The sequence below is a fragment of the Heloderma suspectum genome, chromosome 6 (genome assembly GCF_057233095.1).
Source record: "Heloderma suspectum isolate Gila_16-S chromosome 6, 16-S_ref, whole genome shotgun sequence".
Lineage (NCBI taxonomy): Eukaryota > Metazoa > Chordata > Lepidosauria > Squamata > Helodermatidae > Heloderma > Heloderma suspectum.
The window spans coordinates 113908550-113927754 of record NC_139463.1 but is presented as its reverse complement, the minus strand read 5'-3'; the positions used below and the strand labels follow the sequence as shown (position 1 = coordinate 113927754).

General features: G+C 47.1%; 1 protein-coding gene across 1 annotated transcript; it reads right to left on the bottom strand.

The window, feature by feature from the left end:
• Positions 1–955: 955 nt before the first annotated feature.
• On the bottom strand, positions 956–18730 carry LOC146342603 (vomeronasal type-2 receptor 26-like). The gene is made up of 6 exons (XM_084807924.1): positions 18618–18730; positions 18268–18559; positions 12904–13689; positions 5916–6143; positions 5472–5598; positions 956–2545 (listed from the first exon to the last, which is right to left on the bottom strand). Exons 1-6 carry the CDS (start codon positions 18728–18730, stop codon positions 1644–1646), a joined length of 2448 nt encoding a protein of 815 aa, XP_084664050.1. The 3' UTR covers positions 956–1643.
• Between the last annotated feature and the right edge of the window lie 475 nt (positions 18731–19205).

The following is a 19205-nucleotide window of genomic DNA, read 5'->3' as shown; positions in this document are numbered from 1 at the left end:
TTTTTTTTTTAACACTGGAAATGGCGGTGGCGGCAGCCAGTCGGAAGACCGGCCGCCGCCACCGCCACCACTGGAGCCACTGCTGCCCGGAAGATCCTCCCCAGGTAAGTCTCATCCCGGAGGGGTGATCCGTGGGGGGGTGGGGGGGTGGCAGGCCGTTTCACCACGGAGTTCAGGGGGCCGAATGAACTGGCATTCAGCCTCACTGAGATCTGTGGCAGAATTCTCTGCCATCCCTAAACGTCACCAACAAGGCTGGATGTGGAAATAGAAAGCATAGCAGGGGGAATAATACTTGTGCAGGGCTCCAGACCGGCATAGTCATTTTAAAAGGTTTTTTTCTTTCTTTCTTTCTTTCAAACAGTGTTGCTTTAAACAAAGAGTGCATCGCTGAGGAACACCTAGGGCAGCCTTGTTTTGGGAAGCCCCGAGGAGGAGGAAGTGGTGTGGCTGAAAGTAATTACTGCATGTCTCAGGGCAGGGGGAAAAATACGTAAATATCTACGAAAAATAGCCTTTCTTATGGAAGTTATGCAGAATTACAGCTGTTGGTATGGATTTATCTTCGTAATTCTTGGAGTGGGGAAAAAAGAGGAGAATCTGGAGGCTTGTGAACGATGGTATGGAGCCACAAACTGTGGAAGTCAAGCGGCACAGAAGGTACACAATTCGTACATCCCTAGACAATGGAACCAATTCCCTAGGAGCCGGGGTGGGCTCTCCCACACTGGAGGCATTCAAGATGAGGCTGGACAGCCATCTGTCAGGTGTGCTCTGACTGGGATTCCTGCACTGAGCAGGGGGTTAGACACGATGGTCTTATAGGCCCCTTCCAGCCCTACTCTTCTATGATTCTATGGTTCCTACTCCAGGCATTACAGACTTCATAATCCTACCTATATTAAAAATGTATCTCTATTTTGAACTGAGTCACAACCAACAAATGATAGCAATAACACTTTGGATTCTGTTTATTATTTTGGAAAGCTAATTTGGTCCCAGTATGGGAAAATGTAAGGAGAAGATACTAACCCAAGTCCAAGTTCAGATCAATACACATTAATATTTTTTTGGGTAAGTAGAGTTGCATACAAATTAATCAGGTGCAGATGAAATAATTTGCAATTTCACATAACTAACCAACTTCTTGGTGAGAATATATCTCAGTACAGCTCAGTTCTCATTGAGAAGCAGATCTTCATTTCTGGCATAGACATTTCTAACCACCAATATGAATGCACACGTACAGTATATATTTTCATTCCTAAGCACATTTTACTCTTACAGAATGGGAAGATACAGAACTCAAAACACTTTGGAAAAGTCTTTAAACTTACTAGCTTATGACTTGGTGCAGATGCATGCTGATCTTATCTCCTAATTAACATTGCACGTTAAAGAAAAAAGAAAGGCCCACAGTGTCTTCGACCAAAATAGTTATTAAACCTCGACTGCAGTTTTCCCCACAAAATCTTCTCAGCCATCCCTACCAAATGAAGGTTATTCTTACTTGTTCCCCGATATGCAAAAAAAAAAAAAAAAAGTACCAAAAATAAGAGTATAGACTAGCTGACCGAAAATCAAGCCCAAGAAAATTAACAGGGTTGACTTGAATAAACCTGCTAGGGATGGCTCAGGAATTTTTACATATTTTTCCTTCTTAGCTGCTCCTTACTGTTCAGTTCAGGCCTCAGGACAATTATGTAGCATTTGGGAGAAAAAATACAACCCAGTAACCCAGCACCAGAGGCCAAGATGGAGAAAATCTCCACAGCCACCATGTATTTCCCTTTGGTGCTGAGATAAGTAGGAACAAAAGACAGCCACACACTGCAAAACACTAACATGCTGAAAGTGATAAACTTGGCTTCATTAAAAGTGTCTGGCAATTTGCGAGCAAAGAAAGCCACAATGAAGCTGACAAGGGACAGAAATCCCAGGTACCCCAGAACATAGTAGAACATGTTTGTTGATCCTTCATTGCATTGCACGATGATTTCTTCAGGCAGAGAGTGCGTGTCCAAGTCTGGGAATGGAGGGTCGGCACAGAGCCATACAATGCAAATACTTGCTTGAATGAAGGAGCACAAAAGAACAATTGAGGTTGCAAATCTTTTCCCCACCCATTTCCTCACCTTGGATCCTGGCTTAGTGGCCAAGAAAGCCAGAACCACTGTGATGGTTTTTGCCAACACAGAAGAAATTGCCACTGAGAAGATGGTACCAAAAGTGGTTTGTCTCAGAGGGCAGGTCAGTAACTGGGGCTGGCCAATGAATAATAATGAGCAGAGGAAGCACAGCAGGAGAGAATTCAACAGAAAGTAGGTGAGATTCCGATTGTTAGCTTTGACAATAGGAGTATTCTGGTGTCTAGCGAAGATCCCAAGCACCAAAACTGTATTCAGACAGAGAGAGAGCGCCAAAACAGCCAAACCGATGCCCATTGGCTCATCATAAGACAGGAAGTTTAGATCTTTGGGAAGGCATTGATTTCTGTCCTTGTTAGGATACTGATAGTCTTGACATGTGAAGCAAGCATCCATATCTTAAAAATATGAAAATACAACAACAACAACAACACTTTTTAAATATCTCTGGATCAAACTGCACATCACATTACATGTGGAGAAATTTGATTTGTTGGTGGTATCTGTTCTACTGGCAGAAGGATAGAACTAGATACAACCCTGTGTTTTTTGTTCACTCACAAGTATGATTGGAGAGCCCCAATCTGAAAAAAAAGGAAAAGTGGAATACAACAGGAAGATTTATATCTCAGTAGAATCAGAGAATCAGAGAATAGTAGGGTTGGAAGGGGCATACAAGGCCATCGAGTCCAACCCCCTGCTCAGTGCAGGGGGACCATCTGGGAATCAGGCTTCCTGCATTGAGCAGGGGGTTGGACTCAATGGTCTTGTAGGCCCCTTCCAACCCTATGATTATATGATTCAGGAGAGGGTTCATCTGGGTAGGTAAAAATTAAACCTCAGCTCCCTACACTATGGTCCCAATTCATATTGGGATTTCACACTTACTCCTGAGTAAACAAAACACACAGGGAGTCAAACAATATGTCTTTAATGGAACATCCTTTTTGCACCCACACACCCCAATTGGGAGCCTTTCAACATTAGATTTTTATTGTGATCTCATGATTACTAACTCATGGTAATTTGCCTCACCCATGCTTTGCTACCATTATCGCGTTTTTCTAGGGATGTACAAAAGTTCCGCCACGGATCTCAGGGAGGACGAATGCCAGCGCATTCGGCCCCCCAAAATCGGTGGTGGAACAGCCTGCCACCCCCCAACCCCCCAGGATGGGACTTACCTTGGGCGGATCTTCCTGGCGGTGGCGGTTCCGGCGGCGGCTCTGGCGGTGGTGCGGTGACGGTGCAGTGGTGGCGGCTGCTGCGGCCGGTCTTCCGAATGGCTGCTGCAGCTGCCATTTCCAGGTAAAACAAAAACAAAAACAAAAAAACGTGATAGGCTACGTAAAGATTTACGTAGGCTATCACGGCTAGATTAAAAAAAAAAACACCGTGATAGGCTACGTAAATGTTTACGTAGCCTATCATGGCTGACTTTAAAAAAACAACAACAACGCGCGTACGCAAATGGTGGCGGCCATGGCTGCCGCCATTTGCGTTCCTTATTTTGGCAAGTCTTAGTCTACGTCAACATTTACGTAGACTAAGATGGTGAAAATAAGGGGAAGGCAAATAGCGTAGCATCTACGCGCGTTGTTTTTTCAAAAAAATCAGCCGTGATAGGCTATGTAAACATTTACATAGCCTATCACGGCTGACTGCAGGGACGCAAATGGCGGCGGCTATGGCTGCCGCCATTTGCGTCCCTGCTAGCCAGCGGCCGGATGTCCGGCTGCTGGTGGAGCCGGCCGGCGGCTCCGCAGAATCGCTGCAGAGCACAGCCGGCCGGCCAGGATTCCGGGGGGTGGGAGGAACGGAGCGCCTCCCCCCCAGTGAGGATTCCGGGAGGAGGGACGGAACACCTCTCCCCCCACCATCAGGATAATCCCCAAAAGGTAAGTGATTTTCATACATCCCTACGTTTTTCTTTTCTTTCTGAAATGGAGGAATGTGCACTACGTTTCTGAATGGCATTACATTTGTCGCATGTAATTGTGCAATTCCACTATGTAATGAAACATATAGAAAGGCAGAGAAAGACACCCCCCCCAAGAAAAAAGCATGAGTAAAAGAGCCAATCTTAATCACACAAAGAATGCAGAAGCCTTGGTAAAGGTGCGGGATAATTAAGGATGGACAGTCCCTTACCTGGTCCCTCAGGTGTTTTCGGTGGGGGGGGAGGAGCTCCGTTTCTTCCCCCGAAATTCTTGGTGGGTGGGGAGGTGCCCCGCCCCTCCCCGCTGAAATTCTGGCCAGGGGGAAGGTGCCCATCCCTCCCCGCCGAAATTCTGGCCGGGGTGGAGCGCCCCGTCTCCCCGGCCACGAAATAAAAAAGTAAAGTGTAAAAAAAAAAAAAAGTGATAGGCTACGTAAAGATTTACGCAAATAGTGTTGCCCTTATTTTCGCTGTAGTCTACATAAATCTTTACGTAGACTACCCATGCCCAAAAAAGGAATGCAAATGGCGGCGCCCATGGGCGCTGCCATTTGCTTCCCCTTTTTTTCCCCCCCAAAGTCAGCCGTGATAGGCTAAGTAAAGATTTATGTAGCCTATCACGGCTGACTTTGAAAATCTAGCTGTGATAGGCTACGTAAATCTTTACGTAGCCTATCACTTTTTTTTTTTTTTTACACTTTGCTTGGAAATGGCGGCAGCAGCAGCCGGTCAGAAGACCGGCCGCCGACGCTGCCGCCACCGAACCGCCACCAGGAGCCGCCGCCGCGAGGGACATTTGCGCAAGGTAAGTCCCATCCCGGGGGGGCGGAGAATTTCCCCACCAATTTTGGGGGGCCGAATGCGTTGGCATTCGGCCTCCCAGAGATTTGTGGAGAAATTCTCTGACATCCCTAGGGATAACATCCTCAAGTAGAAATGCCCTGATCTACTAACTTTTCCCACTATATATCTGTAAGCAGAAGTGTATATTTAGAAGATCCAGTGTATAAGTGCACAAGCAATTTGCCACATCTCAGAATTGTATTCTTTGTTTGTTTGTCTTCTGATTGTGGTACAGGGAAAAAGTGATCAATTCCCCTGGAAGAGAGGCATTGGTCCAGATCTGATAGGGGAGGAACATGACAGATTTCATGACATCTTCCACTATTAACAAATAACAACATTCTCTACCATGTCTAAATAGTCTTTCAGGGAGGAATTCTCTCTCTCTCTCTCTCTCTCTCTCTCTCACACACACACACACACACACTTCCTCTCCTGCTCCCTCTGTAAGATAAAAATGTAATATAGTATCACTTCTTCTAAAGCAATACTGAGTGGGGTGAGGTGGTGGTGGCGGCGGCAGATAATGTGAGGTTTCCTACCTTTCTGGCTTGACATCTTCCCTTCAGGACATGGAGCACAATCATAGCAACAAAATGGCTCCCCCTCTTTCCTGCGTTTCCTGTAACCTGGATGGCAGGGGTCATTACACAAAGCAATGGGCACAACCTAACAAAGGAACAAACAAAGAAAACGAACAACGGTCAGGAGATATAACATGTCTTCCATTTTTTTCTGTCTTACTTTTTAACTTCGAATGAAAAGGTTGTTTATCTGAAGGAAAAGCATCACCAGCATGTGAGAGGACTTCATATGCGGGGCAGTCTTAATAGCTGGCCTCAGCCAATGAGTGGGTAAAAGTGTGGCAATCCTTTTCAGCAGTATCAAAGGGTAACCGCCTCCCATGTCAGTGATTCCCCCCGCCCGCTTTGTGTACGTTCTCATGTTTATTACCTTAATGCCATGGAATTCCACTTCTGTCCTACCTGGTTGAATCTGCTGTGCCATGTAATGGTTTCCTCATGAATGGAGAAGGTATCGCCTGATGATGATTGCAGATCCGTGCTTCCTACTTGCACTTTTAAGAAGGATTTGTTTGGGAAAGTAAGCCAGTTGACAATATCAAATCCACCTGACAATTCACCTTTTGCATCGAAAGACACCTTGTCACCAGCACTGTTGTTAAAGGAGACGCTCCTTAGAAAAGGGTGCAGCTAGAATGAAAGGAAATCAGGCTGACAATACAAAAGTAGGGATGGCAGAGAATTCCGCCACGGATCTTGGGGAGGCCGAATGCCAGTGCATTCGGCCCCCCGAAATCTGTGGTGGAATGGCCTGCCACACCCCCGCCCCCTCCGCAGATCTCCCTGGGACGAGACCTATCTGGGGCTGATCTTCCGGGCGGCGGCGGTGGTGGCGGCTGGTCTTCTGACCGGTTGCCGCCACCACCATTTGCAGGTTTTTTGTTTTTTTTACACAGACGGGATAGGTAGGGATGGACGAAAGTCCCTTACCTGATCCCAACACTTGCTTCGCGGTAGGGGGAGGCGGTCCGTCCCTCCCCCTGAAATTCTGGCCAGGGGGGAGGCGCCCCGTCTCTCCCCGCTGAAATTCTGGCTGGGGGGGAGGCGCCCCGTCCCTCCAGCCGCAAACCTCATCTCCTGCCTGGATGCAAATGGCGGCGGCCGTAGCCGCCGCCGTTTGCATCCCTGCAGTCAGCCGTGATAGGCTACGTAAATGTTTACGTAGGCTATCACTTCTGACTTTAAAAAAAAAAAAAAAGCCCGTATGCAAATGGCGGCACCCAAATCGCTATTTGCGTTGCCCTTATTTTCGCCATAGTCTACATAAATGTTTACGTAGACTACCCGTGCCCAAATAAGAAAGGCAAATGGCGGCTCCCATAGGCGCCGGCATTTGCGTACGCACTTTTTTTTTTCTTCAAAGTCAGCCGTGATAGGCTACGTAAACATTTACGTAGCCTATCATGGTGTTTTTTTTAACATCTAGCCATGATAGGCTACGTAAATCTTCACGTAGCCTATCACATTTGTTTGTTTGGTTGGTTTTTTACTTGGAAATGGCAGTGGCGGTGGCCAGTTGGAAGACTGGCCGCTGCCGCCACGCCGCTGCGCCGCCGCACCGCTGCCGGAGCCGCCGCTGCCAGGGACATTCGAGCAAAGTAAGTCCCATCCCGGGGGGGGGGCAGGGGGGCAGACCATTTCTCCACCAATTTCAGGGGGCCGAATTCGTTGGCATTCGGCCTCCCTGAGATTCGTGGAGAAATTTGTAGCCTAAAACGACTATGTTAAAAAAAAAAGGCATACGCAAATGGCGGTGGCTACAGCCGCCACCATTTGCATTCCTTATTTTGGGCCGTCTTAATCTACGTAAATAATTATGTAGACTAAGACGGTGAAAATAAGGGGAACGCAAATAGTGTCCGCTATGCTATTTGCGTTCTCCTTATTTTCACTGTCATAGTCTATGTAAATATTCACGTAGATTAAGATGGCCAAAAAGAAGGAACGCAAATGGCAGCGACCGTAGCTGCTGCCATTTGTGTACGCAGTTTGTTTGTTTGTTTGTTTGTTTTACCCAGAGCCCTCCAGGCCGGAAATCTGGCTGCGGATGGCTCTGCCCTGGCCGGGCCTGGCCAGCTGCTCTGCGGAGCTGCCACAGAGCACAGAGAGCCGCAGAGGATTTCAGGGGGGAGGAACGGAGTGCCTCCCCCTCCATCCAGAATTCTGCGGGGAGGGACGGAACGCCTCCCCCCCTACCATCAGCATAATCTGTGAAAGGTAAGTGATTTTCGTACATCCTTATACAAAAGTAATTTTAAAAAGTGATGTTCAGTCCCTTTTGCATATTCATCACATGGATGGGGCTCCGCAATTACAAGAGGAAGTGGGACCTTGCTGCTTCCCTTTCCCCTGGTGTTAAGTGGCTTCTCCAGTCCACATACCAATTTTCACACAGTGAGCATGGACATCTGCAAAAGGCAATCCTACGTGCATAGGACTCTATGTGCTCAAGTTATGGAGATCAGGGGAAGGCCAGTGAAGCCTTATGTCATCAGGGATAGGGATTTCAGAGAATTTCTCCACGAATCTCGGGGAGGCCAAATTCATTCGGCCCCCTGAAATTGGTGGAGAAACGGTCTGCCACCCCCCGCCATCCCGGGACAGGACTTACCTTGCTCGAATGTCCCTGGCGGCGGCGGCAGCTCCAGCGGCGGCTCGGCGGTGGTTAGGCTGGGGCGGCGGCCGGTTTTCCGACCGTCTGCCTCCACCGCCATTTCCAAGTAAAACAAACAAACAAACAAACGTGATAGGCTACGTAAAGATTTACGTAGCCTATCATGGCTAGATTTTCAAAAAACACCGTGATAGGCTATGTAAATGTTTACGTAGCCTATCACGGCTGACTTTGAAAAAAAAAGCGCGTATGCAAATAGTGGTGCCCATGGGCACCGCCATTTGCGTTCCTTATTTTGGCACGTGTAGTCTACGTAAACATTTACATAGACTACGGAGAAAATAAGGGCAACGCAAATAGCATTGCCCTTATTTTCACCGTAGTCTATGTAAATGTTTACGTAGACTACACGTACCAAAATAAGGAACGCAAGTGGCGACACCCATGGGCGCCTCCATTTGCGTACGCACTTTTTTTTTTTAAAAAAAAAGTCAGCCATGATAGGCTACATAAACATTTACGTAGCCTATCACGGCTGACTGCAGGGACACAATTGGCGGCAGCTATGGCTGCCGCCATTTGCATCCCAGCAGGAGATGAGGTTTCATGGCCGGAGGGATGGGGCGCCTCCCCCCTGGCCAGAATTTCTGCAGGGAGGGATGGGGCACCTCCCCCCCAGCCAGAATTTCGGGGGGAGGGATGGAGCACCTCACCCCCACCTCGAAGCAAGCTTCGGGATCAGGTAAGTGACTTTCGTCCATCCTTATCAGGGATAAAGCAACAGCGTGACCTCTCTACCCTTTGAGCACTGTTTTTTTTGTCTGGAAGTGTGTAAATCTTTACACAGCGTATCATGGCAAAGAGCAGGGATGCAAATAGCATCCACTACACCATTTGTGTCCCTGCTCTTGGCCATGATAGGCTATGGAAAGATTTACATAGCCGATCACAGCAAAGAGGAAGGACGTAAATGGTGTCCGCTACACCGGACGCCCTTTGCGTCCGCAAACCGGCAGTCCGGCAGCGGACTGACCAGGCCGGAGTCTCCACGGACTCGCTGCCGAGCAGACCCAGCCGGGGAGGATTCCAGGGGTGAGGAACGGATTGCCTTCCCCCCCGCGGACCCCTGGCAGACTCAGGTAAGTGGGATTTGTACATCCCTAACTGGGAGCTAGATTTACTTTTTACTGGGGAGAAAAATTTACTGCTGAGTAAACATGCACAGAAAGGGTGGGGGCTTCACAGATACTCGCAGAGACTTACTTCTTACCGGGGGGAGCAGAATGTACTTCCAATAAACATGTCCAGGGGGCTTTCTTTCCCACTTCCTTTCCCACGCAGACTTCCTTTCCCACTTTTTTCTCCCATTCACCAGACTGCACTTAGCCTTTTTTAAATTCATAAATACTAGCCTCTTATTAGTGTTGTATGAACCCCCCACGTTCCAGTCCGGGGGGAGGGGGTTCCCCTTTCAGTGTGCTGGCTGGCAAAGGCCAGCACAGGGAAGAGGGTTCTTGGTGCAGTCACCCCTCAGCACTCTCGCCTGGTCCATGGGGCACTGCTCCCTAGACCAGGCGACATGGTAATGATGGCTGCCATTAGCCTATCGCTGGGAGAAATACAGACACAAATGGCGTACTGTATGCCACTTATGGCTGTAAAGCACTGTTTTTGACCTAAATACAGCCCTAAATGGCTGCAATTCGGTCAATGTCAGGGCTTCACGGCCACAAGTAGCATCCAATATGCTATTTACATCTGTATTTCTCCCACCGATAGGCTAATGGCAGCTGCCATTAGTGTATCACCCATGGTCTAGGGAGCCAGGCAGCCACTCCGGGCAAAATCCTCTGGAGCCACAGTTAAGTGGAGCCACAGATTCCGGAGAATTCCAAAGAATCTGACCTCATTGCAGTCCATGGAGGATTTCCCTGCCATCCCTACCTCTGATTAAGTCATTCACAGACACATCCCCAGTTCCTTCTTTCACAATCCCACAATGGTAGTGTTTTGCCCCTTTAACAGACCACATTAACCGTCTTCATCCAGAAATACTAGCCAGATTCCCCTGTTGTGTGCGGGATTTTTCTGTCTGTGTATGTGAGGAAGAGGAGGAGGAGGACGCTTTCCTTCAGAAAAAAGAATTTGGGGCAGGGGAAGCAAAGGCGGCAGCAGTAGCAGTACTAATAATGATAATATTCATTCATTTATTTCATTTCTATACTGCCCAACAGCTGAAGCTATCTGGGCAGTTCACAAAAAATACCCCCCCCCCCAAGTGCACAGTTAAACAATATAAAATATAAAAACATTAAAATACGAAAACCACAATATAACAATACAACCAGAATAAAACCAGAATAAAACATAGCAGCAATGCAGAGATTGAAAATACAGTTTAAAAACAGCAAAGCTAAAAGTCCAGAAAGCTAAAATGCCTAGGAAAATAAAAAAAGGTCTTCACCTGACGTCAGAAGGAATACAATGTAGGTGCCAGGGACGTTAGAGAAATCTGCTGCAGATTTCTCTGACATCTGGAATCCATGGCGGAGCAGCTCCACTTACCTCAGTATCTGGAGGATTCCCTGCAGAATGGCACTCCATTGCTTGCTTCACCGGAGCCATCCGCCTCCACACCAATCGCCTTTTTTTTTTTAAGCGATCGTCAGGATGTGACCATAGACGTATACTCAAAATAGAGCCGTGAATCTTGCATACAAGTCTATGTGTCCCTACACTTATACGCAAGATTCACAGCTCGATTTTGCCCATAGTCCAAGTCTGTGGGCACATCCTGCCAATCGCCATTTTTTTTTAAACTGGTACGGAGGTGAAGGGGTCCAGGTGAGCGTCCCTCAAGCTGGGCGGCTCTGCAGAATTGTTGTGGAGCGGAGCTGCTCCAGAGGATTCCGGGGGGGGGGGGAAATGGCTCGACCCCCCCCAGGTGGATTCCCCACCGGAATGGACATTGGGGATCTGTACATCCCTAGTAGGTGCCAGGCGAACCTCACTACGGAGGATATTCCACAGCCTGGATGCCACAGCAGAAAAGGCCCTCCTCCTAGTCGCCACTCGCCTCACTTCCTTTGGCACAGGCAGGGGCTCATAGAGAAGGGCCGCTGAGGATGATCTTAAGGTCCGGGCAGGCACGTATAATAATAACAGGCACTGCTGTGGCACTGCCCCTACACCCAGATAAAGTGAGGCTCAATTCACTCATCCCTACTTCTAAGTAAGCATGATTACCCCGTGCTTAGTGAATGACTATTTAAAGGGAGAGGCAGCGATAGAGACGTTTTAAGAAAAAGGGCTGGCAAAGGAATTCTCCTGCCCCCTCTGCTCCTGTAGGCAAAGTGCAATTGAGGGCAATGAGTTACTTCCAGGTAGACATTTAGCCCTCTGCTCTTCCCACACCCTCACCCAATGCAGCTTTCCCTTCTGCCAATCAGTGCCACTTCCACCACCTTGCAACTAACAAAGCCAGCTGAGGTCACATGGACTGCCAAACTGCACTGAAGTCGCTAGGATGGGGGGGGGGGTCTCAAAATGAGTTTGGGAAAAAACCTGGATTCAGGGCAAGGAACACCACTCTAGCTTCGTGAGTCATCTGACATGATCGATTTGGGGGCACAGTAGAACCGGAGTAAAGGCCTCGTGCAGATACCCGCCTGGTAATTCTAGATGAGAGACCATGGGACGATGAGGAGCATGTCGCAGAAAAGGAATGGCCTTCTGTCTCCACCCTCTGCAGTTTTCACAGGCTTATTTCTCCCCTAACCTCCCCCTCAGCAATATTTCCCTTTTCTAAACTACTTACTTGTAGCTACAGCTGCTACAACAAGGCTCCACATTCTGGCATTCTGGGAGTGACTTTGAACACCATGGCCTGACAAATTATTTGGTTAGTCTAAAAATAACAACAGCAACGACCCGCCCGCCATGTGAGTACTTGGGTCCAGCTTCAGTTGATCTGCCAGCTACGGCCTTTCCTGGACAGGGAACACCTAGCCACAGTAGTACACATGCTGGTAACTTCCCGGTTAGACTATTGCAATGCGCTTTATGTGGGGCTGCCCTTGAAGATGACTTGGACGTTGCAGCTAGTGCAAAACACAGCGGCTAGACTGCTGATCGGAACACTTAATAAAAACCATGTAGCACCAGTTTTAAAAGAATTGCACTGGCTGCCAATATGCTTCCAGTTGGAATTCAAGGTTTTGGTGATGACATTTAAAGCCCTGAGTGGCTTGGCACCTCAATATTTGAGGGAGCACCTTTCCCTGTATATGCCTGCCTGAGAACTGAGATCTGTTGGAGGGGCCCTGCTCTGCATCCCACCAGTGTGAGACATACACTACTGTGGGACATGGGAGAGGGCCTTCTCTGCTGTGGCACCCCAGTTGTGGAATGCCCTCCTCTTGGAGGCCCGATTGGCACAGACATTGGTCTCATTTCAGGACCAAGTAAAAACATGGCTTTTTCCCAAAGCATTTGAGGGCTAAATGCATTTCCTAGCACATTGTTTTAACTGTTTTGTTGTTTTAGATTTTACCCGGTATTGCTTGTGTAATAGTTTAATATGTTTTTAGGTGTTTAAATTATTTATTGTTTTATACTGTTAAAATTCATTTTATCTGTACGCTGCCCTGAGATCCTAATGATACAGGGTGGGATAGAAATGTTTAAGTAAATACATACATAAATAAAGTGAGACGTTACCTGTATTTGAGGTGTAGGAAGCTCCAGTGTGTCTCCACCCATCCTTGCTCTGTTTACCATTCTGGATGAATACATGGCATGCAAAGCATGTGCCACAGCATAGACGGCATTGTAAATGCTGTAACTTTGACCTGTCATGCTCATTTCAAAAAAAGGCCCTGGAAGGCTCTCCAGCTTCTCCTGCCCAGTGCAGCTTTCCACATCCATATCCATATATGGAAATAAACAGTTGAATGCCTGCTCCCAGAAGGCCCTGATAAAACCATCTCCATCAGAATGGGGATTCAGGGTCTGAAGGAAATTGGGGAAATCTGGCACCTCCGCTGAGTGTATTGCAAAGGACAAGGCACCATGGAAGACTTGTATGTCAAGAGCTCTGTGAAATGCTGCTGATGAGAAATCCCAGTGTGCTGTCATAACCCACACCTTCCCTATAGGTATTGCATCATCAGCTTGTATTCGATACAGCACCCACTGCAAATCTAACATCATATGAGAGTCAGCATATACAACAAATACATTGATGGTTGTCTTTGATAGGAAAATAATCATTTTCTGAAAATGGCTTACAATATTAAACATGTCGACAATGTTATTTTGAGTTGGCATTCTTTCTGTGAAGGGGGTGCAGATTTCACCCTGTGATAACATGTCTTCCAATATCTGCACAAATGTTTCTCCTTTATCATTACTCATTGCAATGATCCCAACCCATTTCCAATGGAAGTACCGAAAAAGCTGGACTATCCCGGTGTATTGATGTACTTCATTGGGAACAATCCGATATAAGGATGTGATCTGGGTTTTTCCAGTCACCTCTGGAGTAGATAAACAGTATGTGACCTAAGCAAAATAAGAGGTTTGTATCATTGCAGTGGAGATTATATATTTGAGTTGGATGGTCAAACATTTGTTTAACTTCAATACTAATTCCATCTCCTATATTTGGAAGTTAAGCATTATCCAAAGAACAAAGTAAGCTTAAAAGGTTATATATATGATATATGTAAAAACAGCAGCAAACATGAAATGTCATCTGAACTATTAATTATTACAGCTGTGACAAATGAGAGTCTGTGCTTCCAAACCTACAATTAAGGCCTGGCTGCTGGAGTCCCTTCATTGTATATTTCAGAGGCCGTGTTGCCACCACTCATATGTTGAAGAAGGAAGTGTGCGTGGAGGCTGGCTTTGTCACATCACCCCATCACCAAGAGATTGTAGTTTACCAACCCCAACATATAGGTCTAGTAAACCAGAAACAGTACTAAAAGCAGTATTAGATACAATAACCATGCATGTTCTGAACTTCACTACCTTAACAGCCAAAGACATTTGGAATTTCAAAGTACAACAGCAGGCCAAGTTACATTAGCAATGGAGTAATGATTAGTACTAATGGATAAGGCATAAGATCGAAAACATTAAGGCATAATTATGAACTCATTAGGCTATCGGCAATTTTTATACATGTGTTCTGAACAGAGGACATGGGTTCACCCTGGAGGTTAAAATATAATTCCTAAATATCAAAAACAGTTTTATTCACAAGGTGGTAATTTGAGATGGGAAGGGAAGGGAAGGGAAGGGAAGGGAAGGGAAGGGAAGGGAAGGGAAGGGAAGGGAAGGGAAGGGAAGGGAAGGGAAGCTCAGTGGTTGAGTTCATGCTTTACGTGCGAAAGATCCCAGGTTCAGTTCCCACCACCTCCAGATAGGGCTAGGAAAACTCTAGTCCCTCTACGGCCAGTTGGTGTTGACAATACTGAGTTAGAAGTAGGTATGGGAGATAAATTCATTGGGTTTGTATCCTAATATAAGCCAACCTAATTTGCATTTCTTGAACGAATACACAAAGAGCAACAACTCCAGTTTTTTCACTTCTCCAAATTTTGAAATGTAGTTGGATCAGAAATAATACTGAAAATACAAGCATTAGGGGAAATTGCACACGAACAAGCATGTGCTAGGAGAAAGGCATACCCAAATGTATGTACTCTGGTAGACATTTCTCCAACGGTATACATTTTTTGTCTACATTTTCCCCATGTCATGCCTTTTTGTATGCATTTCTCCCAATGGATGCACTCAGAAATGACCGACAACCTTCCAAAACACTAAATTCCCAGAAGGGTCATCGTGGCAGTTGTTCTCGTAGCAAAAACAACAAAGAGTCTTGTGACACTGTAAATAAATAAATAAATACTATGGAATAAGCATTTGTGGACCAGAGCCATTTCATCAAATGCATGAACTGTGACCTTTAAGGAGCAGACATATGTACATACATGGTTGTGCAGAGGGGAATGGAGGGGAATATAGTCAGAAGGAAACCAGGTGCAAAAAGAACTAACAGTGATCATTACGTAAACATAGAAATGGAACAACTAGGGATTCTTGAGCTTGTTGAGATTCCATGGACACCACTTCGAAGCTTGTTTTACCTTGCCCCCCTTTTCATTTGTGACCTGTTTTTCATTATGTTCGAACTGGAAAAGTGCACATTTTGAACAGCAAATGTGTGCATTTCCATGCATTTTTTAAAATAGATGTGGGCCTGACCTCCCCATCGATTGAAGTGCAAAAATGTACATTGTTGAAAATTGTGCATTTTAAGAGCACATTTTTTCAAAAATGCACATTTTTTGAATGCAATAGAAAGCCCAGGAAACTGCAGAAGTGTTAGCATCCATCTTCAGGGTTATGAACAGGGTATATGCTGATGATTTGAGAAATGCAATGAAATTCAGATACATCCCTCCATAAAAGCAAAGTACTTAACTGAAAACGAAAAAAAGAAGAAGGCAGCATTGGGGATGAGACACACATCCTTGCATTGGTGAGCTAATGGACACATGCTGTGCAACAGAGCTCTCTGAAATGAATCAGAAGATCTCCGTGCTTGGAGCTGTACCTGCAGGGTCCCTTCCCACAAGCCAATGGAGCAAAGTCATTTTATTTGCTTATGCAGGGATGGGGGTTGGGAGGGAAACCATACAGGCATGAAGCTGACAACGCCTCTCTGGCTCATTTCTCTGGCTCATTTCCCCCAGAATCATTGCATAGTTCTAGGGCGCAGCTGTACCTTTCCAGAAAGCAAATTTAATAAGGGCATCTCCAGCATCACCTTATTGTAGCCATGTGTCATCTAGGGATGTCAGAGAATTCCACCACGGATCTTGGTGAGGCTGAATGCCAGTGCATTCGGCCCCCCGAAATCCATGGCGGAACAAAGCCCCACCCTCCCACCCTGCGAAATGGGCCCGGAATGGACCACCTACCTGCTGCCGTCCATGCTGCATTGAGAATGGCGGCCATGTCCTTATAGCCATGATAGGCTACATAAATACTTATGTAGCCTATCACGGCTAACCCAGGGATGCCATTTGCGTCCCTGCGGAAGCTGTGATAGGCTACGTAAGTATTTACGTAGCCTATCACGGCAAAACTAAGAGAACGCTAATGGCAGCGGCTATGGCAGCCGCCATTTGCATTCTCTTTTTTTTGTCATGTGATAGGCTACATAAATATTTACATAGCCTATTATGACAAAGCAGGTGTCAAGGGCTCCTTGGAGGCCTCTCTCAGTCTAATCCAGTAGCCAAGTCCAGACACAGACAAAGGGATTCCTTTCAAAGCTTTATTCTTCTTTTACAACTTAACAACTCTACCGTTTGCAACTAGATCTGAGCAGCACAGTACCTATGCCCTAAGTTGGAACAGTTGGTCCCCATTTGAAAGGGAATTACTGGCAGACCCCTGAACTTAAGGACTAGGGAGAGTCCCTCCCCTTTTCCCTTGGATCCTCTGGGCGCAGCCGTTGTTTGCGCGCCAACCGGGCACTACGCCTCCTTTCTGCGCCCTCCATTTGGCGCCGCTCTCTGCGTTGGCGTCGCACGTCCACCAGGTCTGCTATCTGCGCTCTGTCACTCCCTGGACTGCTATCTAAGCTAGGAATGCTGGTGGGAGGAATCTCCGTCAGCTGTGGGCCCTGGGAAAGAGGAGCGCGCTCCTCTCCCAGGAGCGACTGCTCTTCCTCAGAATCAGAACTACTCTGGGATTCTATGGGCTCAGTGTCCACCCTGACAAGAGGGGCGCAAATGGCATAGTGGCCACCATTTGCATTCCCTTTCTTTTTTTTTGCCGTAATAGGCTAAAAATACGTAACCTATCACGGCAAAAAAAAAAGGGGAATGCAAATGGCGGCTGCCGTAGCCACCGCCATTTGCGTTTGCTGTTGTTTTTTTTGCTGTGATAGGCTGTGTAAATATTTACATTATCACAGCAAAATACAGGGACGCAAATGATAGTGGCTACGGCAGCTGCCATTTGCATCCCTGCAGGCTGCCCAGCAGACGGATGTCCAGCTGCGGGTGGCCCCGGCCGGTGGCTCTGTGGAATAGGGATGGCGGAGAATTCCACCACGGATTTCAGTGAGGACGAATGCACTGGCATTCAGCCCCCCGAAATCCGTGGTGGAACGGCTTGCCCCCCCACCCCCCTGCGGATTCCCCCCATGGATTTCCCTTGGGACGAGACTTACCTGGGGCAGATGTTCTGGATGGTGGTGGCAGCAGCGGCAGATTCGGCGGCGGCAGTGGCTGGTCTTTTGCATTCTGCCATTTGCATTCTGGTCTTTGCTGTGATAGGCTATGTAAGTCTTTACGTAGTCTATCACGACATGCCAGTCAAAAAAACCACAAACAAATGGCGTATGCAAATGGCGGCAGCTACGGCAGCCACCATGTGCATTCCTTATTTTTCACCGTTTTAGTCTACATAAATATTTACATAGACTATTACGGCAAAAAAAAGGGGAATGCAAATAGCGCCCACTACACTATTTGCGTTCACCTTTTTTTTGCCGTAATAGTCTATGTAAATATTTACATTGACTAAAACGGCGAAAAATAAGGAACGCAAATGGCGGCCGCCCTAGCCGCTGCCATGTGCGTACAGTTTTTTTTTTTTTTTTTACCCAGATGTGATAGGCTACGTAAAGACTTACGTAGCCTATCATGGCTCCCTGGCTGGATGCAAATGGTGGCTGCTACAGCGGCCGCCATTTGCGTCCACACCAGCCAGTCCGCGGCTGGAAATCTGGCTGTGGACAGCCCTGGCCTGCCCGGCTGCTCCGCGGAACCACCGTGGAGCAAAGTCGGCCATTGAGGATTCTGGGAGGGAGGACCAGATTGCCTCCCCACCATCAAGGATTCTGAGGGGAGGGACGGAGCACCTCCCCACCACCACAAACACAATCCGCGAAAAGCTAAGTGACTTTTGTACATCCCTACTGTGGAATCTCCACAGAGCAGAGCCGGACAGAGAAAATTTCAGGGGGAGGGACGGAGCGCCTCCATCCCACCGTGAATGTCACCCTTCGAAAAGGTAAGTGACTTCTGTACATCCCTAGTGTCATCTTACCTGTGGAATTTTGTAGATGCCTAAGATAGTGGCCATGTGGACAGAAGTTTCAGAGTCAAGTCCCCCAATGACAGCGACTGGGTTCTTCTGGACACCACAGTTGTAGTTGGGGACAGTCCTCTTCTGACTGAAGAGGAGGTTCAAGGTGTTCTGATATGTTAGCTTTGCATCAAAGTGGCTGTCATAGATGTGGCAACCCAACGTGATGTTGGGTAAAACCTTGGGGTTCATGTTGATTTCTTTCACAGCAAATACCAAGGCCAGGAAATGCTGGTAGTTCTTAGGCAATGTGCTAAAATAAGATCAGTTGTGATGTTTAATTTCAAAAAATGTGCTGACTTATAACTTACCCTCCAACATGCACCCACATACTTCCTTGAAGGCTCAGATACTTCATAAGGCAATACAGAACCAAGACATAGTTGGACATCTTTGCTAGTCCCGGGTACTGCACCCTCCCCATCTGGTGTTGGGTCAGAAAGACCATGGGAAATTGTGCGTGCATTAGGGATGTACAAAAGTTCCGCCACAGATCTCGGGGAGGCAGAATGCTAGCACATTCGGCCCCCCGAAATCGGTGGCAGAATGGCCCGCCACCCCCCCCCCCGCCACCCCCGGGATGAGACTTACCTTGAGTGGGTCTTCCTGGTGGTGGCGGCTCTGTTGGCGGCTCCAGCGGTGGTTCGGCACCACCACCATTTCCAGGTTAAAAAAAACAAAAAAACAAAAAACCATGATAGGCTACGTAAAGATTTACGTAGCCTTTCACGGCTAGATTTAAAAAAAAAACCCGTGATAGGCTTTGTAAATTTTTACGTAGCCTATCACGGCTGACTTAAAAAAAAAAAAAAATGTGCGTACACAAATGGCGGCAGCCATGGCCGCTGCCATTTGCGTTCCTTATTTTGGCACGTCTTAGTCTACGTAAACATTTACAT

Coding starts and splice junctions, on each gene's coding strand:
- LOC146342603 (XM_084807924.1), bottom strand. CDS start 18,730: ATGGGGAGGGTGCAGTACCCGGGACTAGCAAAGATGTCCAACTATGTC. Junction 5,599..5,915: donor GGCACAGCAGATTCAACCAG/GTAGGACAGAAG, acceptor TTCCTTTGTTAG/GTTGTGCCCATTGCTTTGTG. Junction 2,546..5,471: donor GAAGATGTCAAGCCAGAAAG/GTAGGAAACCTC, acceptor CATATTTTTAAG/ATATGGATGCTTGCTTCACA.